Source organism: Anticarsia gemmatalis, chromosome 5, assembly GCF_050436995.1.
Source record: "Anticarsia gemmatalis isolate Benzon Research Colony breed Stoneville strain chromosome 5, ilAntGemm2 primary, whole genome shotgun sequence".
Lineage (NCBI taxonomy): Eukaryota > Metazoa > Arthropoda > Insecta > Lepidoptera > Erebidae > Anticarsia > Anticarsia gemmatalis.
Window position 1 is genome coordinate 9,924,477 of NC_134749.1, and position 19,333 is coordinate 9,943,809.

Consider the following 19,333-nt stretch of genomic DNA (forward strand, 5'->3'; position numbering starts at 1 on the left):
TAATCTATATCTAATCCAAGTATTTGGTACATCGTTCAGTTCACAATGTAATCTCGCGAAGTTGTTCGTGTATTACAGGATTACGGGATTACACGGCGATACAGAAAAAGGTTTGATGCTGACGTCATCGACACTGCGTGTGTACAAATTTAATTAAATTCACCGACATAATCGCTTTGAAAGTGCCAACGGTGTGCCAACCTGCTATTTTTGTCAACCAATATGGTTCAAACCAGCGTTTAATGCAGTTTTGTTTGAATACAATTGCTGCGGCATGTTAATAAAGGACTTTTAATTTGACTTTTTGCTACATTCATAAAAAAGATTTCATCCTCCGTTAGTTGCTACTATTTAACACGCATTATTCTAAAGCTCGTTGAGTATACTTTGAGCGTTTTATAGAAAAGAGGTAAAAAAGATATTGTATTGTGACCATTTTTTTTCCGAACTGAAATGAAGAGTTGTTTTTATTCTAAGATGGCTTTGTTTATCGAGTTTATTGGTTAACATTTTTAAATCAATTCTTGAACCTCAGATTGGCAGATATTTAAATTCCGGTACATTGATATTACCAACTTCATCATATTGTGGTAAGCAAATATGCCATACTGCTTTTGTAAAATGATTACAGAGAATCGTTTCATAATACCACAAGCGGTTATTTATGTATTATAAATTTCGCGATAAATGCCAGTATACATGTTAATCGGTGGTAATTTTAATGTATAGTTCCCGATAACGCAGTTACGAAATATGTTCGCGTTGTGAAATTTTAATGAAGTTATAATATTTAATTACACACATTTATTAAATTTTTAATCGTTAAATAGTCGTTTATGAAACGAAATTATGATGAAACGTTCCACGTAAAACCAGAGGGACGATTCCCTACTACTATCGATTACCGGCAACCGGATAGCTATCGACAAATGTTGTATGAAAATCTGATAAGCGCCTCTAGCCGGCGCCGTCGGGACTATTTTTGCAACACATTTTAAATGTCAAACTCTCTATGCTGTCTAGTACTTGTACATGATTGTGCTACAGTTTTGTTATAAAAATTTAATCCGTTTCCCAAAAACAATGATCACGAAATAGGATTAATCCTGTAATGTACATATTTGTGCCTTTCTTCCAAATATTTAAATAAATTTGGAGTAGTTTTATATGCAGCGCAATAAAGAGCTCCCAATCGCGCTGAAATAATATTTTTTGTAACATATTAAGTCTCCGTCAAATTTATGTTATTATAGTATACGTACTATACATAGTAAATAAACTGTACAGAAACTGAGTAGTCTGTTATTAGCTCCTCTAGTCCTGCCACACTTAACGTATACTTTCTTATTGCCGCACTAACTTATATTTTCACATTGAAGTTATGAATAAATGACATTAAGAAGCTCACAGGTCTTATTCAGTACCACTCACGTTATTATCATCCCTTAATCGCCTCTTGGGACGACCGAGGAGTTAAGTAGTTCTATTTCCAGTCTCATTTAATATTCTTATAGAAGACAATTGGTGTTTACAGAATAAGCAGTATTAAGTATTGCCCGTAAATTCTCCGACCCATATTTTTTTGCCTTCTTAAAATAAGGAGGAGGAGGCAATTTTTATGATTTTCGACTTCCTGAGAAAGTTGCCCAGTTCTTTCTAGTGCTTTTTTGTTTGTATTAGCCGTTACATGCAGTAAGTATAAAAAAATAAAACATTTTCTACGACCATTAAAAAGCGGAACATCTAAGACACTTTGGACATCTGTAATGGCGCAATATCATTTATTGTAAATTATTGATTGCATAATTGAACCATCGTACATTAACAATTTCTCTGCAAACATACTAAACATACACTACATACTGCCACATACGTACCTTCTATTCTCCGAGCTCATTATTACAAAGACAATCAAGTTCCAAAGCCAAGCTATTACATTCTCCGTGATTGTGCAGTGTGCACGTGAGGCGATGTGACGTCATTCAAGCTGATGCATTTACCGATACAATACACCCTTTCTATAGAGTAGAGTGAAGCTAGTGTGTGCCTAGTATGCAATACGTAAGTGGAATATACCTATGTTATATAAAATGTGTTTATTTTGTTCATAAAATTTTAATACTTGCATCAGTTTTCTAAACTACTATGGAAATAAGATTTGCATATTGTGGCAGCTTATGGAACGCATAATTATACAATTTACAAACATGAAGAACTATTAGTGACTGCAAAAAGTTTAGACCCGTGTCAAATTGGTAGGTTGCTTATAATTTTGTTATACTTAGTAAATCAACAAAGCAGTAGCGCGATTCTGTACAGTCGGTACTGTAGAGTATCGAAATTTTTACATTGGGTACTGCAAAAATGTTTCCTACGACATCCGTCAGAGGCGCTGATCAGATTTTCATACAAAATTTCTTGATGACAGGTCGGTTGTCTGTAGTCGATAGTGGTAGAGAATTGAGCTACAGTAAACTGTCTATTAAAGCAACATTAGACATTCATAGAGCAAATTTAAACAAAAAGAGATTATTATTAAATTATACTGCGACCGAACGTTCGTACAATTTTAAGTCATTTAAAACTTAGAACTCAGCTTAAAACTGTAATAACGCAACGAACTTAATAGTAGAACTGCAGTCAACTTGGGGGAAAAGATAATACGCAGGGACAGTTAAGGGAGCCACAGATTAAACACAGATGAAGTTCCAAACCACTAACACGTATTTACACACATACACACACTATCTAGAGATTTTGCTACATACATGCTTAAATACGTATTGAATTTTACAGGCGCATATTATACAAGTTCGTGTTAAACACGGTAACCGCCCGTGTTTTAACACGAACTAAAACAAAACCACACATCAAGTGAAATTAGACGTTCACTTCAGCAAGCATTGATAGATTCGTCAGGTGTGTTGTCTAGTCTATGCTTTATAGAGGCTTGAACAACTTGAGAAACAAACAAATATCGAAATCGTCCTTACAATTATTCTGTACTCAGTACTCTTTATTTTTGCAATAGAACAATAGCATGATTCTCTACAATTGCAATCACCGAATATCGAGAGTTTTAGGCTAAGTTCATATGACCGCGCGGAGCCGCGCGGAACTTTCGACAGAGCGGTACAAGATCGGAGTAAACAGTAATGTCGGTGTAACTAGTATTGTCTGCCAAAATATCATGCCGCCAAAAAGACGCGTGGTCATATGAATTTAGCCTTGTTTAAAGTTTACTGCCAAAATCCTAGTTTCTACGGCGCCCGCTAGAGCGAGTTAAAACCGATTGTCAGTGGTTGTCGGTAGTCGATTGTAGCAGAAAATCGGGGTACAGTAGTCCGTTTTTTCTGTACCGTAAAAAGCTAGACATAACATACAGAAGTAAAGGCGATATTACCGAGGTAGTAATTAAGCACACAGTGGTCGAAAGTGAGTGCAGGACGCGTGCGGCTAACGAGCCTTACCCTGGGTTTTGTTACACGTTATCTAAACTACGGACCGAAGTTATACGCTTAGCTCGTTATAAACTTGAGTGTGTAATAAAAGCTAACCTTTATGTAAATAAATGTTTTAAATATTCTTCATAATAGGTACCTAGGTATAGTACAGATAGATAGATAGAGAACTTAACTTAATGAACATAATGTTATTACTGAACGAAATATTATTATTTGATTATAATACCTTGGTATTCTAGCAATTGACGAAAAAAAACATTTTACATTTTTTATTGTTAACATGTTCGTGAATCAATCAACGAGTGCAAAAGAACTACTTGTTGCATCATGATTGAAAATTGGTACAGCCGTTTGGACACACGTGTATCATATTAATTATTTTTCTCACTGTAAATTCATTTAATCCATATTCTTTTTATAGATTTTTTAAGCCTTTCACAGTTTAAATTGTGGGCATCAGTAGATCAATTTTCTACTACTATCGATTACCGACAACCTGCTTGTCATCGAGAAATTTTGTATGAAAATCTGATCAGCGCCTCTGACGGGCGTCGTAGGCACTATTTTGTCAATACATTCTAAGTGTCAAACTTTCGAGACTCGACAATATGGAATGTACAGAATCGCATTACAGTAGCGTGCTACAGTAGTCGCGTTACAGTAGCGGTGTTACAGTCGGTACTTTAAATCGAGCTACAGTGCCTCGATTCTCTTCTACTATCGACTACCGACAACCGAACTGTCATCGAGAAATTTTGTATGAAAATTTGATCAGCGCCTCTGACGGGCGCGGTAGGAACTATTTTGGCAATACATTCTAAATGTCAGACTTTCGATACTCGACAATATGGAATGTACAGAATCGCATTACAGTAGCGTGCTACAGTAGTCGCGTTACAGTAGCGGTGTTACAGTCGGTACTTTAAATCGAGCTACAGTGCCTCGATTCTCTTCTACTATCGACTACCGACAACCGAACTGTCATCGAGAAATTTTGTATGAAAATTTGATCAGCGCCTCTGACGGGCGCGGTAGGAACTATTTTGGCAATACATTCTAAATGTCAGACTTTCGATACTCGACAATATGGAATGTACAGAATCGCATTACAGTAGCGTGCTACAGTAGTCGCGTTACAGTAGCGGTGTTACAGTCGGTACTTTAAATCGAGCTACAGTGCCTCGATTCTCTACTACTATCGACTACCGACAACCGAACTGTCATCGAGAAATTTTGTATGAAAATTTGATCAGCGCCTCTGACGGGCGCGGTAGGAACTATTTTGGCAATACATTCTAAATGTCAGACTTTCGATACTCGACAATATGGAATGTACAGAATCGCATTACAGTAGCGTGCTACAGTAGTCGCGTTACAGTAGCGGTGTTACAGTCGGTACTTTAAATCGAGCTACAGTGCCTCGATTCTCTACTACTATCGACTACCGACAACCGAACTGTCATCGAGAAATTTTGTATGAAAATTTGATCAGCGCCTCTGATGGGTGCCGTAGGAAACATTTTGGCAGTACATTCTAAATGTCAAAATTTCGATAGCTAGCCGGTTGTCGGTAGTCGATAGTGGCACAGAATCGGGGTACAGCTGTAGAGTTACATCGTGTAGCAAGAGACTGACCTTTTGTTAAAATATTGGGCGCACTATAAATACGTTGTGCAAAATACGCAATCACAGCCAACAGACTGGAAAGCGCTGGTGTAGGTTCAAATAAAACTATTTTAGAAAACAGGCTATTTCAAATGAACCTGTTGTATAAATAAATTGATATTTTGTTCGGTGACAAAGTTGGGATGGTGCCTAAAGTTTCTATTTATGGTAAACTTAAGGTATAACATTAGGATGGAAAGTACATATATCATACTATCCAATTTATTTATAATTGGTTATACTTGACCGAATTACAATAAATATACTTGTTTATAAACATAAAACATTTTTCATAGTTTTTTAGCGTGTAAAATCTGTTATATAGTCGAGGAAAAAGTTACATTTGGGGTGCATTTTTCAGTGGATGATTTTTTATGAGAAGTTAGAAGATGGAAGTTTAGTTCAAGTTTTCGCGCAAGCTATGGCCTAAATATGTAACATTTCAATAGACTAAAAATAACATTTTAAATTTATGACACAGTAGCTCGAGTCTCTACCACTATCGACTACCGACAACCGGCGACTGTAGAAAATCGCGGTACATTTCTAAGAATTTTATATATTTTAGAATTGCTTCATTTATTACGTAGCGTGTTATTTACAAATTAAAACCACATTTTAATTTTTATCTGTTGCAAATTACACCATATTATATATTAAAATATACATAGTAAAGTTGGCTGATACTTATGATAGGCTTTTGACGGTCGTGTTTAATTAAATCAAGTACAAACAGATTCCTGTTAGTCAGTCAATAGCTTAGAGCCATTTCACTGGAATCAACAACATGTTTACTCGCAAAACATTTTATTAATTAATATAATAATTATAAATTTTATCAGATTGAATGTAAAGCAGGCACGTTATGATAATTAAATTAATATTTGATAATTTATATATATGTTACTGTAAAAGCCCGAACTGTGGTAAATCCTAAGATTTTCCGGTATAACCTAAGATTTCCAACTCTAAATGGTAAAAGTCTGACAGTAACATATACATAATAATTACCTAATATTTTCCCATAGGAATAATCAGAGACCAAACAAAGAACGCCACTTCGTACGATCTTTAGAAACTTTTCTTGCGTCATACACATCCATACATGTCCAAAAAAGGTAAAAATAAGGTATTCTTACTTTCTTCGAATCAGTTACTAAATGCCAATTTCCTAGACGAACAACAGAAATGCACGCTAAAACTAAAGTACTCACAAATCACAATAATGGCCATCTCACTTAAAGCGGCCTCTAAAGTATAAAGAGAAGCCTGTACCCGAATATTATCTCCATTCGAATTCGGCAATAAAAATGCTTACTAAAAATTTCCTTTACGCTAACCTTGTGAACCGAAGAAACCTTTATCCCACTTCAATTACTAAACACTCATATTGTAAAAGGTATGTAACACAAAGCTTTTCCAAAATTGTATAAAGATAGCCTTTTTCTAAGAGAAAGGGGCGAATAAAAACGATACGTGAATATTTCATTTCTGAGCAATCATAGAATAACTCTGAATAAAATGGAACAGGCTCGATAAACATAGAAAAGGTTAGCCAGAAGGCAAACTAAGTACGTGACGGGGAAACTTAATGTTTTCATAAGTTACTTTTTGGTTAGTCACAGTTTTCTGAGGCTTATTGAGTCAGCGAGTGTCAATAGTTTTGGCGATATGTTCCCTAATTTTGTGTGAAAACTAGTATTTACTTCGAACATAATAATATTTCGTTCATATAATAATTTTGGTAAAATTTATTATTAAAGGAATTTATACTTAATGTTATGTAATTGGTAAACCTCAATATTAATGTATTCTGTTTTCTGTTATAAGCAATTATTTGTTATAATATTATGTAATTAATTTAGGAATGTAAATGTTACTATTTTGGTATTCAATATCTGTTAACATGGTTAGGTAGCGCAAACATGTTTATTTATATATATAACTTACTTATTTGTTAAACCGAGTACAAAATGTACTAGAGATGATAAAAATGCCTACCTGACAACAAATAAACCAAAACACAATAACAAGGGAAGGAAAAATACAGCACTCCACTGAAAGATATGTATAATGACAACAACTCAGACATTCTTGCCATCATAGCCTTCCATATTTTGAGTACTTGTCACATTTCCTTCAGGAGTAAGTATATATTGTACTACTAGAATGGAGTCTGTGAGTTTACTGAAACTACAAATTGTTGATAAGCTTAGAACTTAAGAACGGCTCAACCAATAACGGCTCGGTAACACTTCTTGTAATTATGCACGTACATTATGAAGAACCAATCAAATGTTGAGAAAATTAAAAAAATAACAAATTCACACAGAGCCCGCCTGAGTCAAAATACTTATAAAGAAAATTATACGAAAGCCGTGTCAGCTAATTTACTAAGAAGTTAAGTTTTATTCTTTAAGTAACTGCATTCTAAGCATCCGTGTACAAAACTAAAAACCAACCAAAACAAAGTATACATTGAAAATATTTACAAGTCATAATTGGGCTATCTTTGCCACATCTTCATTATCACGTCCTTATTTCAGTCGAATACCATAAAAGACTATGAATACAAGAATATTATTCCAATGAATAATTCACTCAGATGGTGTGCGTTATATTTAATTTCATCCAATGTTTCCACGCTGGATTATTCCAAAGGGCCATATTTTACGAGTACTGCCGCCTTGATCGGTGGATGAAAGAAAAACAGGGCATTAGATTATCTCCCTAAGTGTTAGATGAAGTGGACGAAATGGTTATGTATTCGTATTTGGATGTTATATTATTTACTGATCGTTAAATGGTATTACGGCTTAATATGTGATGTATGTTAGTAATATTATTAACTAGCTGACCCGCGCAACTTCGCTTGCGTCACATAAAAGAGAAAGGGTCATATTTTCCCCGTTTTCGTAACATTTTTCGTTGCTACTCTGCTCCTAATGGCCGTAGCGTGATGTTATATAGCCTTTAACCTTCCTCGATGAATGGACTATCTAACACTGAAAGAATTTTTCAAATCGGACCAGTAGTTCCTGACATTAGCGCGTTCAAACAAACAAACAAACAAACAAACAAACAAACAAACAATCAAACAAACAAACTCTTCAGCTTTATAATATTAGAATAGATTAGTATAGATATGCTTCTTTATGAGTTGGTTAGTAGAAATTTGTTATCGCATTAGACATTTAATTGCATAATAGGTTCAGAAGGTATTATATTATATTAGGTCGGGGAGAAAGTCTTTTCGCATTATAGTATACATATATGAACTTGTAATAAAATCTCTTTGGCTTCAAGAATCACACATGGTTACACGGTTCATTAGGTTTATTTCAGTGAGCTCGTGAGGTACCTAAATATCGAGTTTTTTTGTTTAAAGAAAAAAAAAATTACAAGTTCATACATACTATAATACGAAAAGACTTTTTCCGACCTAATATTATTTACTGATCGTTAAATGGTATTACGGCTTAATATGTGATGTATGTTAGTAATATTTTATTATAAGCTTATTGATTGGTTAGTAGAAATTGGTATTCGCATTCGTTTTATTACTTTTGTGATAAATTCAAAGAGTGTTAAATAATATACTTTGTTGCCGAGTTACTTTAATTTCTGCTCATAATTTGTTTTACAGAACAATTTTGAGCTTGTAATAAGAACTTTTGGTTCACAACAAAAAGCCTCTATGAACTGGGTAATAAAATAACTTAATTCACATTTTGTAATAGGGTATATCTAATGTATAACTATGTTTTGACAATAAAACAGTTTCAATAGATTCATACATTACCATGTTTATAGTCAAAACAACTGCAATAATCTTATTCTCAAGGATAATTCTAGAAAATTCGTGGTTATTCGGTTATTAATAAGTTGGTTGTATTGAGAAAAGTTTTCAAGTAAACATGTGTTTATTGAGGTCTAGAACAAACAACTACAACAAAACTTTTTTTATTGTGTCAATAAGATTGTTTATCAGTTCTAGGGTCAATTTCACGGTTTATTTTTCATTTAATTTTTCTTTAAAAGACAACTCCCGCTGTAAGAATTGCTCTTGTGTCGCGGGGACTGTTACAAACATACAAACAACGGACACAAAGTACAACCAGACCCGAAACAATTATTTGTGGATCGCAAAAATAATTGTTTCCGTGTGGGAATCGAACCAATGACGCGACGTGGCAACGTAGGCCACTGCGCCACGGAGGCAGTCAAAAGTTTATATTTAAGTTTAGTAAATAGCTTCTAAGTACCATAAGATATAGCTTTGGATTAAAAATCAAACCCTTACCTTTTGATTTAAAAGCTTTGTATAAAATAGAAAATAAATAACAAATCCGAGACCGGTACGGCATACAATTTACTTAAATATAACAGAATCGCTATAAAAATTAAAACAAAGAACAAAAAATTGAATAAAAGTAACTAATCTCCTACGGGAAGTATAAAATCTTTCATAACAATACCTTACCTTCGCTATTCTCTGATAAATAATTCTGAAATGTATTTTCTACTTTCATCTTACCGTTGCAATTTTCAAGTAATTTCTTAAGCTGTATCGCTTTTCTTCTTATTTTATCGAACTACTACTGTAACTCGATTCACTACAGTCGGTGCAATCGAGTATCGAGTTTGTCATTTTAAATGTTCTGCAAAAATAGTTCGTACGGCGTCCGCTAGAGGCGCTTACCAATTTTTCATACAAAATTTCTCGCTAGCTATCCGGTTGTCGAGAGTCGATAGTAGTAGAAAATCACCCCTCACCTCTTAGTTCAGTCCAATTACAAAGAAAACAGTCTAATGGAAAATTCTCTTCACTCTGAAGGACGTATTTTTTGCTCGTATTGTGATATCGTCCTGTGCAATTAACTGTGTCGCTGGATGTCGCCTGCGAATTAATCGTGAAACTAGAGTGTTAGTACGTGTTTTAAACTTTTTATTTAACATTTATACAGTGCTTTGCCCTAAATCAAGCTTTCATACTCTATATAATTAATTACTATTGAGTAATATTGTTTCCTAGAGTCTGTCTTATAACAATATTTTTGAAATCTAAGAAATTCAGAAACCCAATCGCATTTTCAAAATTGATATATCCTATGATAATATAGAACGTCCAAGAAATATCACAATAAATAAAAGTAGTTGGAACGGCATGGCATTCACAGTTTCAGTATTCCTTATAAGATCATTATTATATAGATTAAGTTTATTTCACAAGTCTTACAGTAAGTGTGCAATCGTAGCATGTGTTCACCACATTCTGCAACAATTTACGCATTGTGCACTGCTGCAACTGCAATAACAGGATAAACTAAAATAATACATGAATAAATTTAATTATTTTCTTAGTTTGTAGGAACTTATTTTTACTGTTTTGCATTATAATGTTATAATGAATAAGGCATGTGACTTGTGAGGACAAATAAGACGACGTCAAGGATAGGACGAAGAGTATAGGGAAGGCTGACCCAACTACCATATGGGACAAATGGCCAGGAAGAGAGAGAGAGAGAGAGAGAGAGAGAGAGAGAGGGAGGGAGAGAGATCGTTTAAAGTCACATTTTGAAAACACCTAACCAACGTAATGTTCGTTAACTAAACTCAATATTAGATAATTCCATACAACTCAAACCAAACATCAATCTGAACGTTTAATATACATACATACATAATTAATATAGTGTTAGAATACACACAAATTGCAATTGCCGTGTTGAATTCAAATGTTCAAACGTTATCTCGGTACAGCACGGATGACATCGTACATTAATTATTTAACAAATGCAAATCAGTTTGTGTTGGTGAAAGCAATGTTTGCTAACTAGTGCACTGGACTCGCCAATATTGGATCAAATGTTTGGGACCACTAAATTTGTTAGCCATAAAGGCTAGGTCTTGTACCTAGAGAACAATATGCGGTTTTTTGCAGTTTTGCTTATGTTAGCAAGCATTGTAAAACGCTATGTAACAAACCTACCCGTGGCTAAGACCGAAGTAACTTTGCCGCAACGTCGGGTAAAAATCGTTCTGTAAATTACACCTTTTTATTGCATTTCAGACCCTTTTTGTATAGTGTTTATTATTTATCATTATCAGACAATAACTTTTTTTCATTGTCTATTATTTACTTTACATCAATATAACAAAATACTTAAGGAGATACTATACGATAGAGCGCTTCTCTCTTAATTGCTTACAATCACTTAAAATTTCACATAGAAGCACCTAATTATTTTTACAAACATCTATCCAATATTTGTTCTCGTATTCGATTTGCAGTGCCAACTAACGTCATTTGAGCTTTTCAGTACGACACATTTAATTGGCCTCTCACCGTTCGAAGGCTTGTACAGTTTGTACGCCAATGATAGTCTAGTTAGCGAGAATACTTAATTGGAATACTTGCAGCTGTGTCAACTTGATCAATAGTGTTTGTAATGCTAATGTAAGTTGCACGTGATTTTCATCTTAGAAAGCTTGTACAGTTAGTACAAGAAAAACGACGCATTTCTATTTACTTAGGCTTGAAACCACTTGTTTTTGTGATTCTTAAGTAGTGTAATTACCTAAAGAAATATAAACAACTGTTTCTCAGTTTCGACATTCAACTTAAAATTTAGAGAAAAAATGTTTTCACTTCCAGTTTTCTTTAAACATGTCCGAATCATCAGTCAATGACTATTAAGCGAAAACTAATTATATAATAATTTATAACATCTTTATCCCCGCGCAATAAAGTAGAAAAGAAAAATGTTCAAAAAACTAAATCAATCACATTAAATATCTCTATAATGTATTCCTGAGTGTTCATTATACGGGCTTTAAGCACTATCGCATTCAAGTCTCCGCTATAAATCTTCCACGCTTCATTGTGAGGGTCCAATAATAAAAAGGTTCCTAGAAGCGAGGCTTTTGATTAGTGCCCTTTTGTATTCCACTCAATCTGCGATGAGAACCTCCCACTATTATACGGACTTTTATAATAGACTATTGAGGTGCAAAAGCCCTCTCGCAACTGGTGTTCGCAAAATTGAAAATTATGTTTTGATAGTTCGCGAATTACCGTGTTATTGTACAACGGATGTTTGTTGTAGTTGAACTAATTTTGACGATTATTCGCACCTCCATTGTTTAAAATTTAAACGCGGTTGAGCACGTTTATCTGATTTGCGGTGGAATTATTACGTTGTAAAATTATGACACAAATGTTGAACTATTACAGAAAACATTTTCATAAATTTTAGAAACAATGCAACTATATTGCATTGATTGAATTATCTCACTATCAATAATAACTATTATTTTGTGTACATGTTTATTTATTGTGCGTTAGTATATGATAACACCGAGACAGTACGCCCTATAAGAAACTATGTAGATCATGTCTGTGACGTTTTTCAAAAAGATGAGCGATCGAAAGCGGCTGTCATGTATGACAAAATGTATGAATATGAAATAAACAGAAAATGTTTTTAGGGATCGCGGCGAGTGGCCAACTTTCTACCCCTATTTATTTGATTTTATATCAAATAAATAGGTCACAATTTGTATTTAAAAATGTAATCTTTAAACAAAGCTTTGAGCTTAGATGGAAGATTCAACAGAACCGCTAGTGCTATAAAATAAAAACCTTAAAAAAACTGTCATTTCTGTAGAAGTAACGTATATCTATTTGTCCTCAGAATGTGGTGGTGTGATACGTGCAGTGCGGGGTGAGTTCGAGGGCGGGGCGCGATGAGCGCTCCCGAGCCGGCGGTGCTCAGCGCACTGAAGGGCAACACCGAGCACAGTGACAAGTGGCCTGGACCTCGCGCCGTCAAGATCTACGTTGCCTCTGTATACAATGGTGAGTACAATGATTAAGCCAAAAGTACTTTCATCATCATTGGCCTGTATTCGTCTATTGGAGATGATTAAGGTAGCGTCAGGTATGATTGAAAATTTTTGAACACCTATACCATAATTTTCGATCATACAGTCAAACTGCGTTGGTAGTTTTGTGAAACATCACCTAAATACCTAACTGTGCTATAGAAATATTTAATAAATAATGATAATAATTAGTGCACTTTCGTTCGTGAATTGTGCTACAATGTTAAAAGCTTGCTGATAAAACAGAGAAGGCTGGTAATGTCTAGGTACCCACTTAAGATGTAATTGGCTATAAAATAAATATTACCTGTCTAGAAATATGATTTTCTGGGTCGCCTATGAATCATCCTACAGCATTTCAAACAATATCAATAACAAAAGTTTATATTTCCCAGAATTCCGCGAGGAAAGACGTCAAATCCTGGAGATGGTCGGACCGGAGGTGCAGTCCACGTACGACGATCGATGCATCGAGGTAAATATAACAGAAACAACGCTACCCACTCCAACGGCTCAAAATAGACCCAATAAATAATACCGTAGCGTAGCAAAATGGGAACCGAAACACCTGTACAACAAACTTTCTTATCATTCACCGCATAACTGGCAACACTTACGACGGTTTCAAACTACATATCGTATTACCACTGACAAAGTTGTGTACACGAAGTTTCCATTTAACTACATACTCGCAAATGTTTCTCACAGACAAAGTCGAACTTTCGGACGACACGTACCTGAGTTGCGATGCAGGACGACCGAAGCATATTAGCCGACAGAATATAAATGAACGTTATAGTTCTAACTTCTGTTCCGCTGTTGGGCTTTGTAAAAAGTCGGGTAAATACGCCGTAGTTTTGTAACATGTGGTGGAGTTACACGTAATTAGATATGGTAAAACTTTCAGCCGGCGTCGGCTGGTGGAAATATGAAACTCAAATATTTCTGACAACTGAGTCGATGAAATTTCATCGTATATTTCGAATTAATATACTACTTTTTAACTGTGTCTGTTTAAAACTTTTTCATATTTTAACGTTATATTTAAGCTACGAAACAGTTTTGAGAGCTGAAGAGAATAACAATACACAATAACGCTTTAAAAGTTTAAAAGAAAATGTATTTATGAAGAATAATAACAACACGTACGATCTTTGCATTCATATTTAGACATTTGACGCCCGTCCTTATTAATGCAGTACTGGAATTCGGTAACTAAATTTAACAAACTGTAAAGTACAAAAGTACTTCAAAACTGATGACGTCACAAACGTCTCACCTACAACGAGGACGATCGTTAAAAGCTGGAGAGGTGTCAAAATTTCCACCGACCACTTATCCTTTGATATTTTCTCTTTTAGCCCCTCGCCCGAAGTAACCTTTCGGTGAACCTGCTTTAAAAATACATGCAAATGCGTTAAAAACCTTTCGGGCGTAGAATTAAACTTGAAAAGAGTGAAAAGCAACTGAAGAACATTAAATATTCAATGACACTTAAGTTCTCACACTGTTAAATGTATTAAATATTTTATATACTATTGCCCGCAGGTATACTCGTAACACGTTTGGCACAAGTTCTGTCTATTTGAGACGTAGTTCTGTGTATAAATTGATTCGAAAGTTACTGCGATTTGAATATGTAGTAGGAGTTAGGTTTTAATGATTTATTATAGACTCAAGAATAAATGAAATGAATTGAAACTCACGGCATCAACTTCACCGAACTATTTTTAAATAAAATTATCTTTTCAGTAGTACCTCACGCCACCATAATAACTGCTTAGGAGCTGATTGAACAAATTCAATATCATATAAATAGTTTTCTGATAACTACGACATGTACTCATAAGTTGTGTATTCAAACCACGTCGTTGTTTAATGAAACTCAAACCGTTATTCACCGATAATTTGAGTCATTAATCGTCACATAACTGCGACAACAGCCATAACTTTGGAAAGAGGATCTAAATGAACGTCACAGGTGCGCTCCACGACCATCTAGATTGCGGTCCAATTTGATTATGCGATCAGAATTAATTAGTTTTGTAGCATTAGCGGTCACATATTAACCGAATACGAAGCGAGCGTATTCTGGTTTGCCGTTAATCGATTATTGTAGCAGCTTGGACGTAATAATGTCTTTGTTGAATTGTTATTTTGGTGCTTTATTAACTCAGTAATTAGACGAACTGTTGATATAAAAACGGTGCCTAAAGACTGTTTTCGTAGAGATGTATGGAAGGGTTAGGTGCATACTTTGATTAATATGATTGCAATATAAATTAGAAGCACGATTCTCTTCTAGTATTGAGTATCGATAACCGGCTAGTTATGGAGAAATTTTGTATGAATATCTGATCAGTGACTCTAGTAGGCGTCGTAGTACCTATTTTTGCATTACATTTTAAATTAAAACTCTCTATACTTAATGGTCCCGATTGTAGAGAATCGCGCTACAGACTTGCGCGCATACTTTAATAAAAACAATCCGAAAATGGTGGATTGTCTACAGAACGTCAAAATTATAATCGAAACCTATTTTACAACTACATAAAGCTTGTATTGTTTTGTGTAGCTCATTTTGTTAGTTCAGTGGTACTTCAACACAGTAGGGCGAAATCGAGTTTAACTGTCCAGTTTTATGTAACTTTACACAAACAACTTTCCGCTAAGATCCCTGTAGCGGTTGTGTTAAATACACAAACACCCACACTCAAAACAAATAACAAATAGACCGAACAAATATTTGTACTGCGATATCCTCGACCCTTTTATGTCAAACCTCTGCAAATACAACGCCATATTTTAAATGGTAGAAAAAGAAAACTAAAACACCTGAGGGGAAAAAATATAGTTATTTTTTATTCTAGTTGACGAGTTCACCGCTGACATTCTAACAAAAGACTTCATTTAATATGCAAGGCTAAAATTCTTTAGAATATTTCCCCTTATAAGTAAATCCTTTGATTGTTCTTAGAGCTCGGATGTTCGAAATGCTTTACTTGTCTTTGATAATTGCGAACATATTTTCCTTTGACAAAAAGTTTGGGAAAAAATTCTTAGTATTTGAGTTCAATACTTTCATCTATAACTGCAAGAAATATAGGGTACGCGTAGACAGATTTATCTACTTCGCATTCAGTTCATTATTTTGTGCTAACATTATCTAAATCCATTACACACATTAAAATAGTATCTTGCGAATTAATTTCCAAATCGTAAACATATATTTTATATACAAATTATACAGGTTACAGTACTCATTAATAATTCTGAAAAACCGCGTAGTTGGAATTCACCAAAAAAATTCGTCGGTCCTCTATCCAGGTCATCAAATGACATAATATAAAACAGATTATGTAACTGGCAACAAGACTAACGAGCTCGCATTCGCAGCACTCAGAATTTATACAACATCACGCGATGATGAATCGCTGTGCTGACGACTAATCTTGTACTTTTGTAAATTAGGCCCCATTATTCTTGCGTGAAAGAAAAATAACTCACTAATGTAGTTTTGAGGAGGTTATGCGTTGGTATTATGAAATGTTTAGGTACTATTATTATGTGCAAGAAAGTTTATTCATAAAACATTTTATGTCACCGTTACGGTAGAGTTTATAAAAACAACTATAAGCATTGTTGCAGTGCAGTATGTGTTAATATATTTTTTTAATTATGTACCTACTCGAATATAAACAACCATATTTTACTGACAGCGTGATTGCTCGGCAGTTAAGATGCCGTTGCTGTACAGTGTTGGGAATGAACCGTCAATTGCACCTTCACCATACAAGCATTAGGTACAATTTTATGGAAGGGCGATCTCCAACCACTATCTCGAACTGAGAACTGAGGAACTATCATCAATAATTTTGTATGACATGATCAGCGCTCCTATGAGATTCCGCATCAACTATTTTCTAAATGTCTATTTCTCGCCTCTTTTTATTTTATAAAATCGCTCTACGAGCATTAAATTGGATAAATAATATCCAACAACAAAATTTTGAATAACAGAAAACATATATCGCAGTTCATACGCTGTTTAACCATTAATTAATTGCGTTGCAACTGAAACTTTGACGCGCTCGCTACCATATTAATTGATTCTGTTGAATCCCTGATTTAGACGTTTGCAACTTAGATTTAATTTCACTGTGAATTATGATATATTCATATGTAAAGCGAAATTTGGATTGTGTGTAATATAATTTAAATTGTTTTATTATTTGATTTTGTAATACGATGAGACATGCTTTAATAAGACAGGATTTGATATACGAAGCAGACCAGTTGCCATACTTATAAACGACACGTATGCTTGGAATAGTATTATCTGTTTCATGATATAATTAATAAATGTTTTCAACTCAAAAACAGAAAAAATTATAAGTATTATCAACGGCTCTACATTTTATAAATCTGTAGAATCCACGAGTTTGTCCATAATATCTATGCAATTACGAGTTATTTTTTTTCTCTTAAGAATTCAGTTAAGCGGTCATTAACCAAAACATCATTTAAGTTTAAGTCGTTGTGACATACTAGGCTATCTTTGGTTTTAACTAGTTTTCAGTTAAACATTTTCTGGTAGAGATCTTGTCTTTTCTCAACGGTTTCTTCACAAAATTTACCAACTTGAGCTTACCAGACCGGCTGTAAATGCTATCCATTTGCTAGATAATACAATCAGTGATCTAAGTAATGCAATTCTCGGCTTAATGGTGAGCACTAGCTCTCTCTCAGCTCAGCAAATTGTATTTACCCGAGAACTTAAAATCATTTAGATTCTTAACACAGTGTACCGTTCCATTAGAATAACTGTAATTATATTGGACTTGGTAGCTAAGTGGAGGATCAAGGTGGGGAAACTAAGAAAAGTTATGACTGATTTTTTGTTATTAACATGAACAGTACTTAGAATTCTTGTGTCTAATCTTACCCATGTACTATAAGTTTGAAAGAATCTCCCTTAGTAGCTAGTTATGTGACGGTTAGTTCTTCCAGTATCATAAAAATTTAATTAGTCAGCCGTCCTTCTGATGTTATTGTAGGCCGATTCTCTACTGTTATCGAGAATAGACAACTGGCTAGCTATGAAAAAAAAATGTATGAAAATGGAACTATTTTGGTAGTATATTTTTAATGTCAAACTCTCGATACTCGATGGTTCTGATTGTACAGAATCGTGTTATTGATCGTGACGTTCATTCCTCAGAAATCTTCATCTCATAATTTACACAACTTTAATGCAGATTAAATTTAGATAGATGTACAAAACTGATGACTAAGTCCACAAACATTTGTAATACATCGATCAAAATTTTGGTAAAATTTATCGTATAAAAAATGTCACAGTAGAGTTTTCTCCAAAACAGAGCAACAAAATAAGTGAATAAAACTTAAACACCACTTACATCTCAATAAGTAAGTGGAGGTGAAACTTGCCGGGATGCGGTTTGTACTCGACCAACTTCGCACCGCTTCGGTTTAAAGGCTTTCTTGCAATGTGCAACACTTCAAGTGGATAAAGCGAACCATTTTTGAGTTAGTCGTTTTAGCTAAGGAGAGGGAGATTAAAAAGGCTTAGCTTTTTAACGTGTTAGCACCCACTTTGTAGGTAAGCAATGTCGGTCTTTTGGTATTTTCTGTAAAATCTCGATTAAGTTTTGCATAATAACAACAAAACCCTTTCAATTCTTATAAATATGCTGGTAACAATAATTTAAAAAAACAAATGATTTAAAAATAGAATAGTATTTAAACTCGCTGCCATTAAATATTAAAAAGATTTAATATGCTGGAATAAACTTTCGCGAATTATATTTCAACTTTCGAATGATAAAATTGGAATTCAAGTTGTTCATTCAAAAATCATCAACAATAAAACAAAAGAATAATATGCGCACAGATTAAATAAAAACATCAAACAAAAACCTTTGTCAACTCAAAAGCTTTCATGAAATTGTTTTTCCATTTGACAGGTATGTTTAAGCTGGATTCAATGCTGAGTGCTCTTACCTACAAATATTTTTATACTAGCTGACCCGCGCAGCTCCGCTCACGCATTTATTTGCTTTCTTTTCTCCATAAAAACCTTATTAAACCTTTGCCGTCTTTAATACAATGAAACAAAACAATAAGTTACCAGTTGAGCCTTTTTCGAGCTTTGCGCTTAACAACATATTTTTATTAAAAAAATATATATAAAAGTATTCTATGCCCAGGTTCTTAGCTACCACCCCAGTAACTTGCAGATAAATCTATTCAGCTGTTCTTGCGTTATGAGTGGTGTAACTAACACTACTTTCTTT

At 34.3% G+C, this 19,333-nt stretch overlaps 1 protein-coding gene across 1 annotated transcript in view; it reads left to right on the forward strand.

The window, feature by feature from the left end:
- Window positions 1-19,333, forward strand: part of LOC142973137 (protein qui-1) — a 108,486-nt gene that overhangs the window by 51,173 nt on the left and 37,980 nt on the right. The window contains exons 2-3 of the mRNA XM_076114715.1: window positions 12,827-12,990; window positions 13,412-13,491. Of these exons, the coding sequence (XP_075970830.1) occupies window positions 12,879-12,990; window positions 13,412-13,491 (192 nt within the window). The 5' untranslated portion in view covers window positions 12,827-12,878. The remainder of the gene's footprint in view (window positions 1-12,826; window positions 12,991-13,411; window positions 13,492-19,333) is intronic.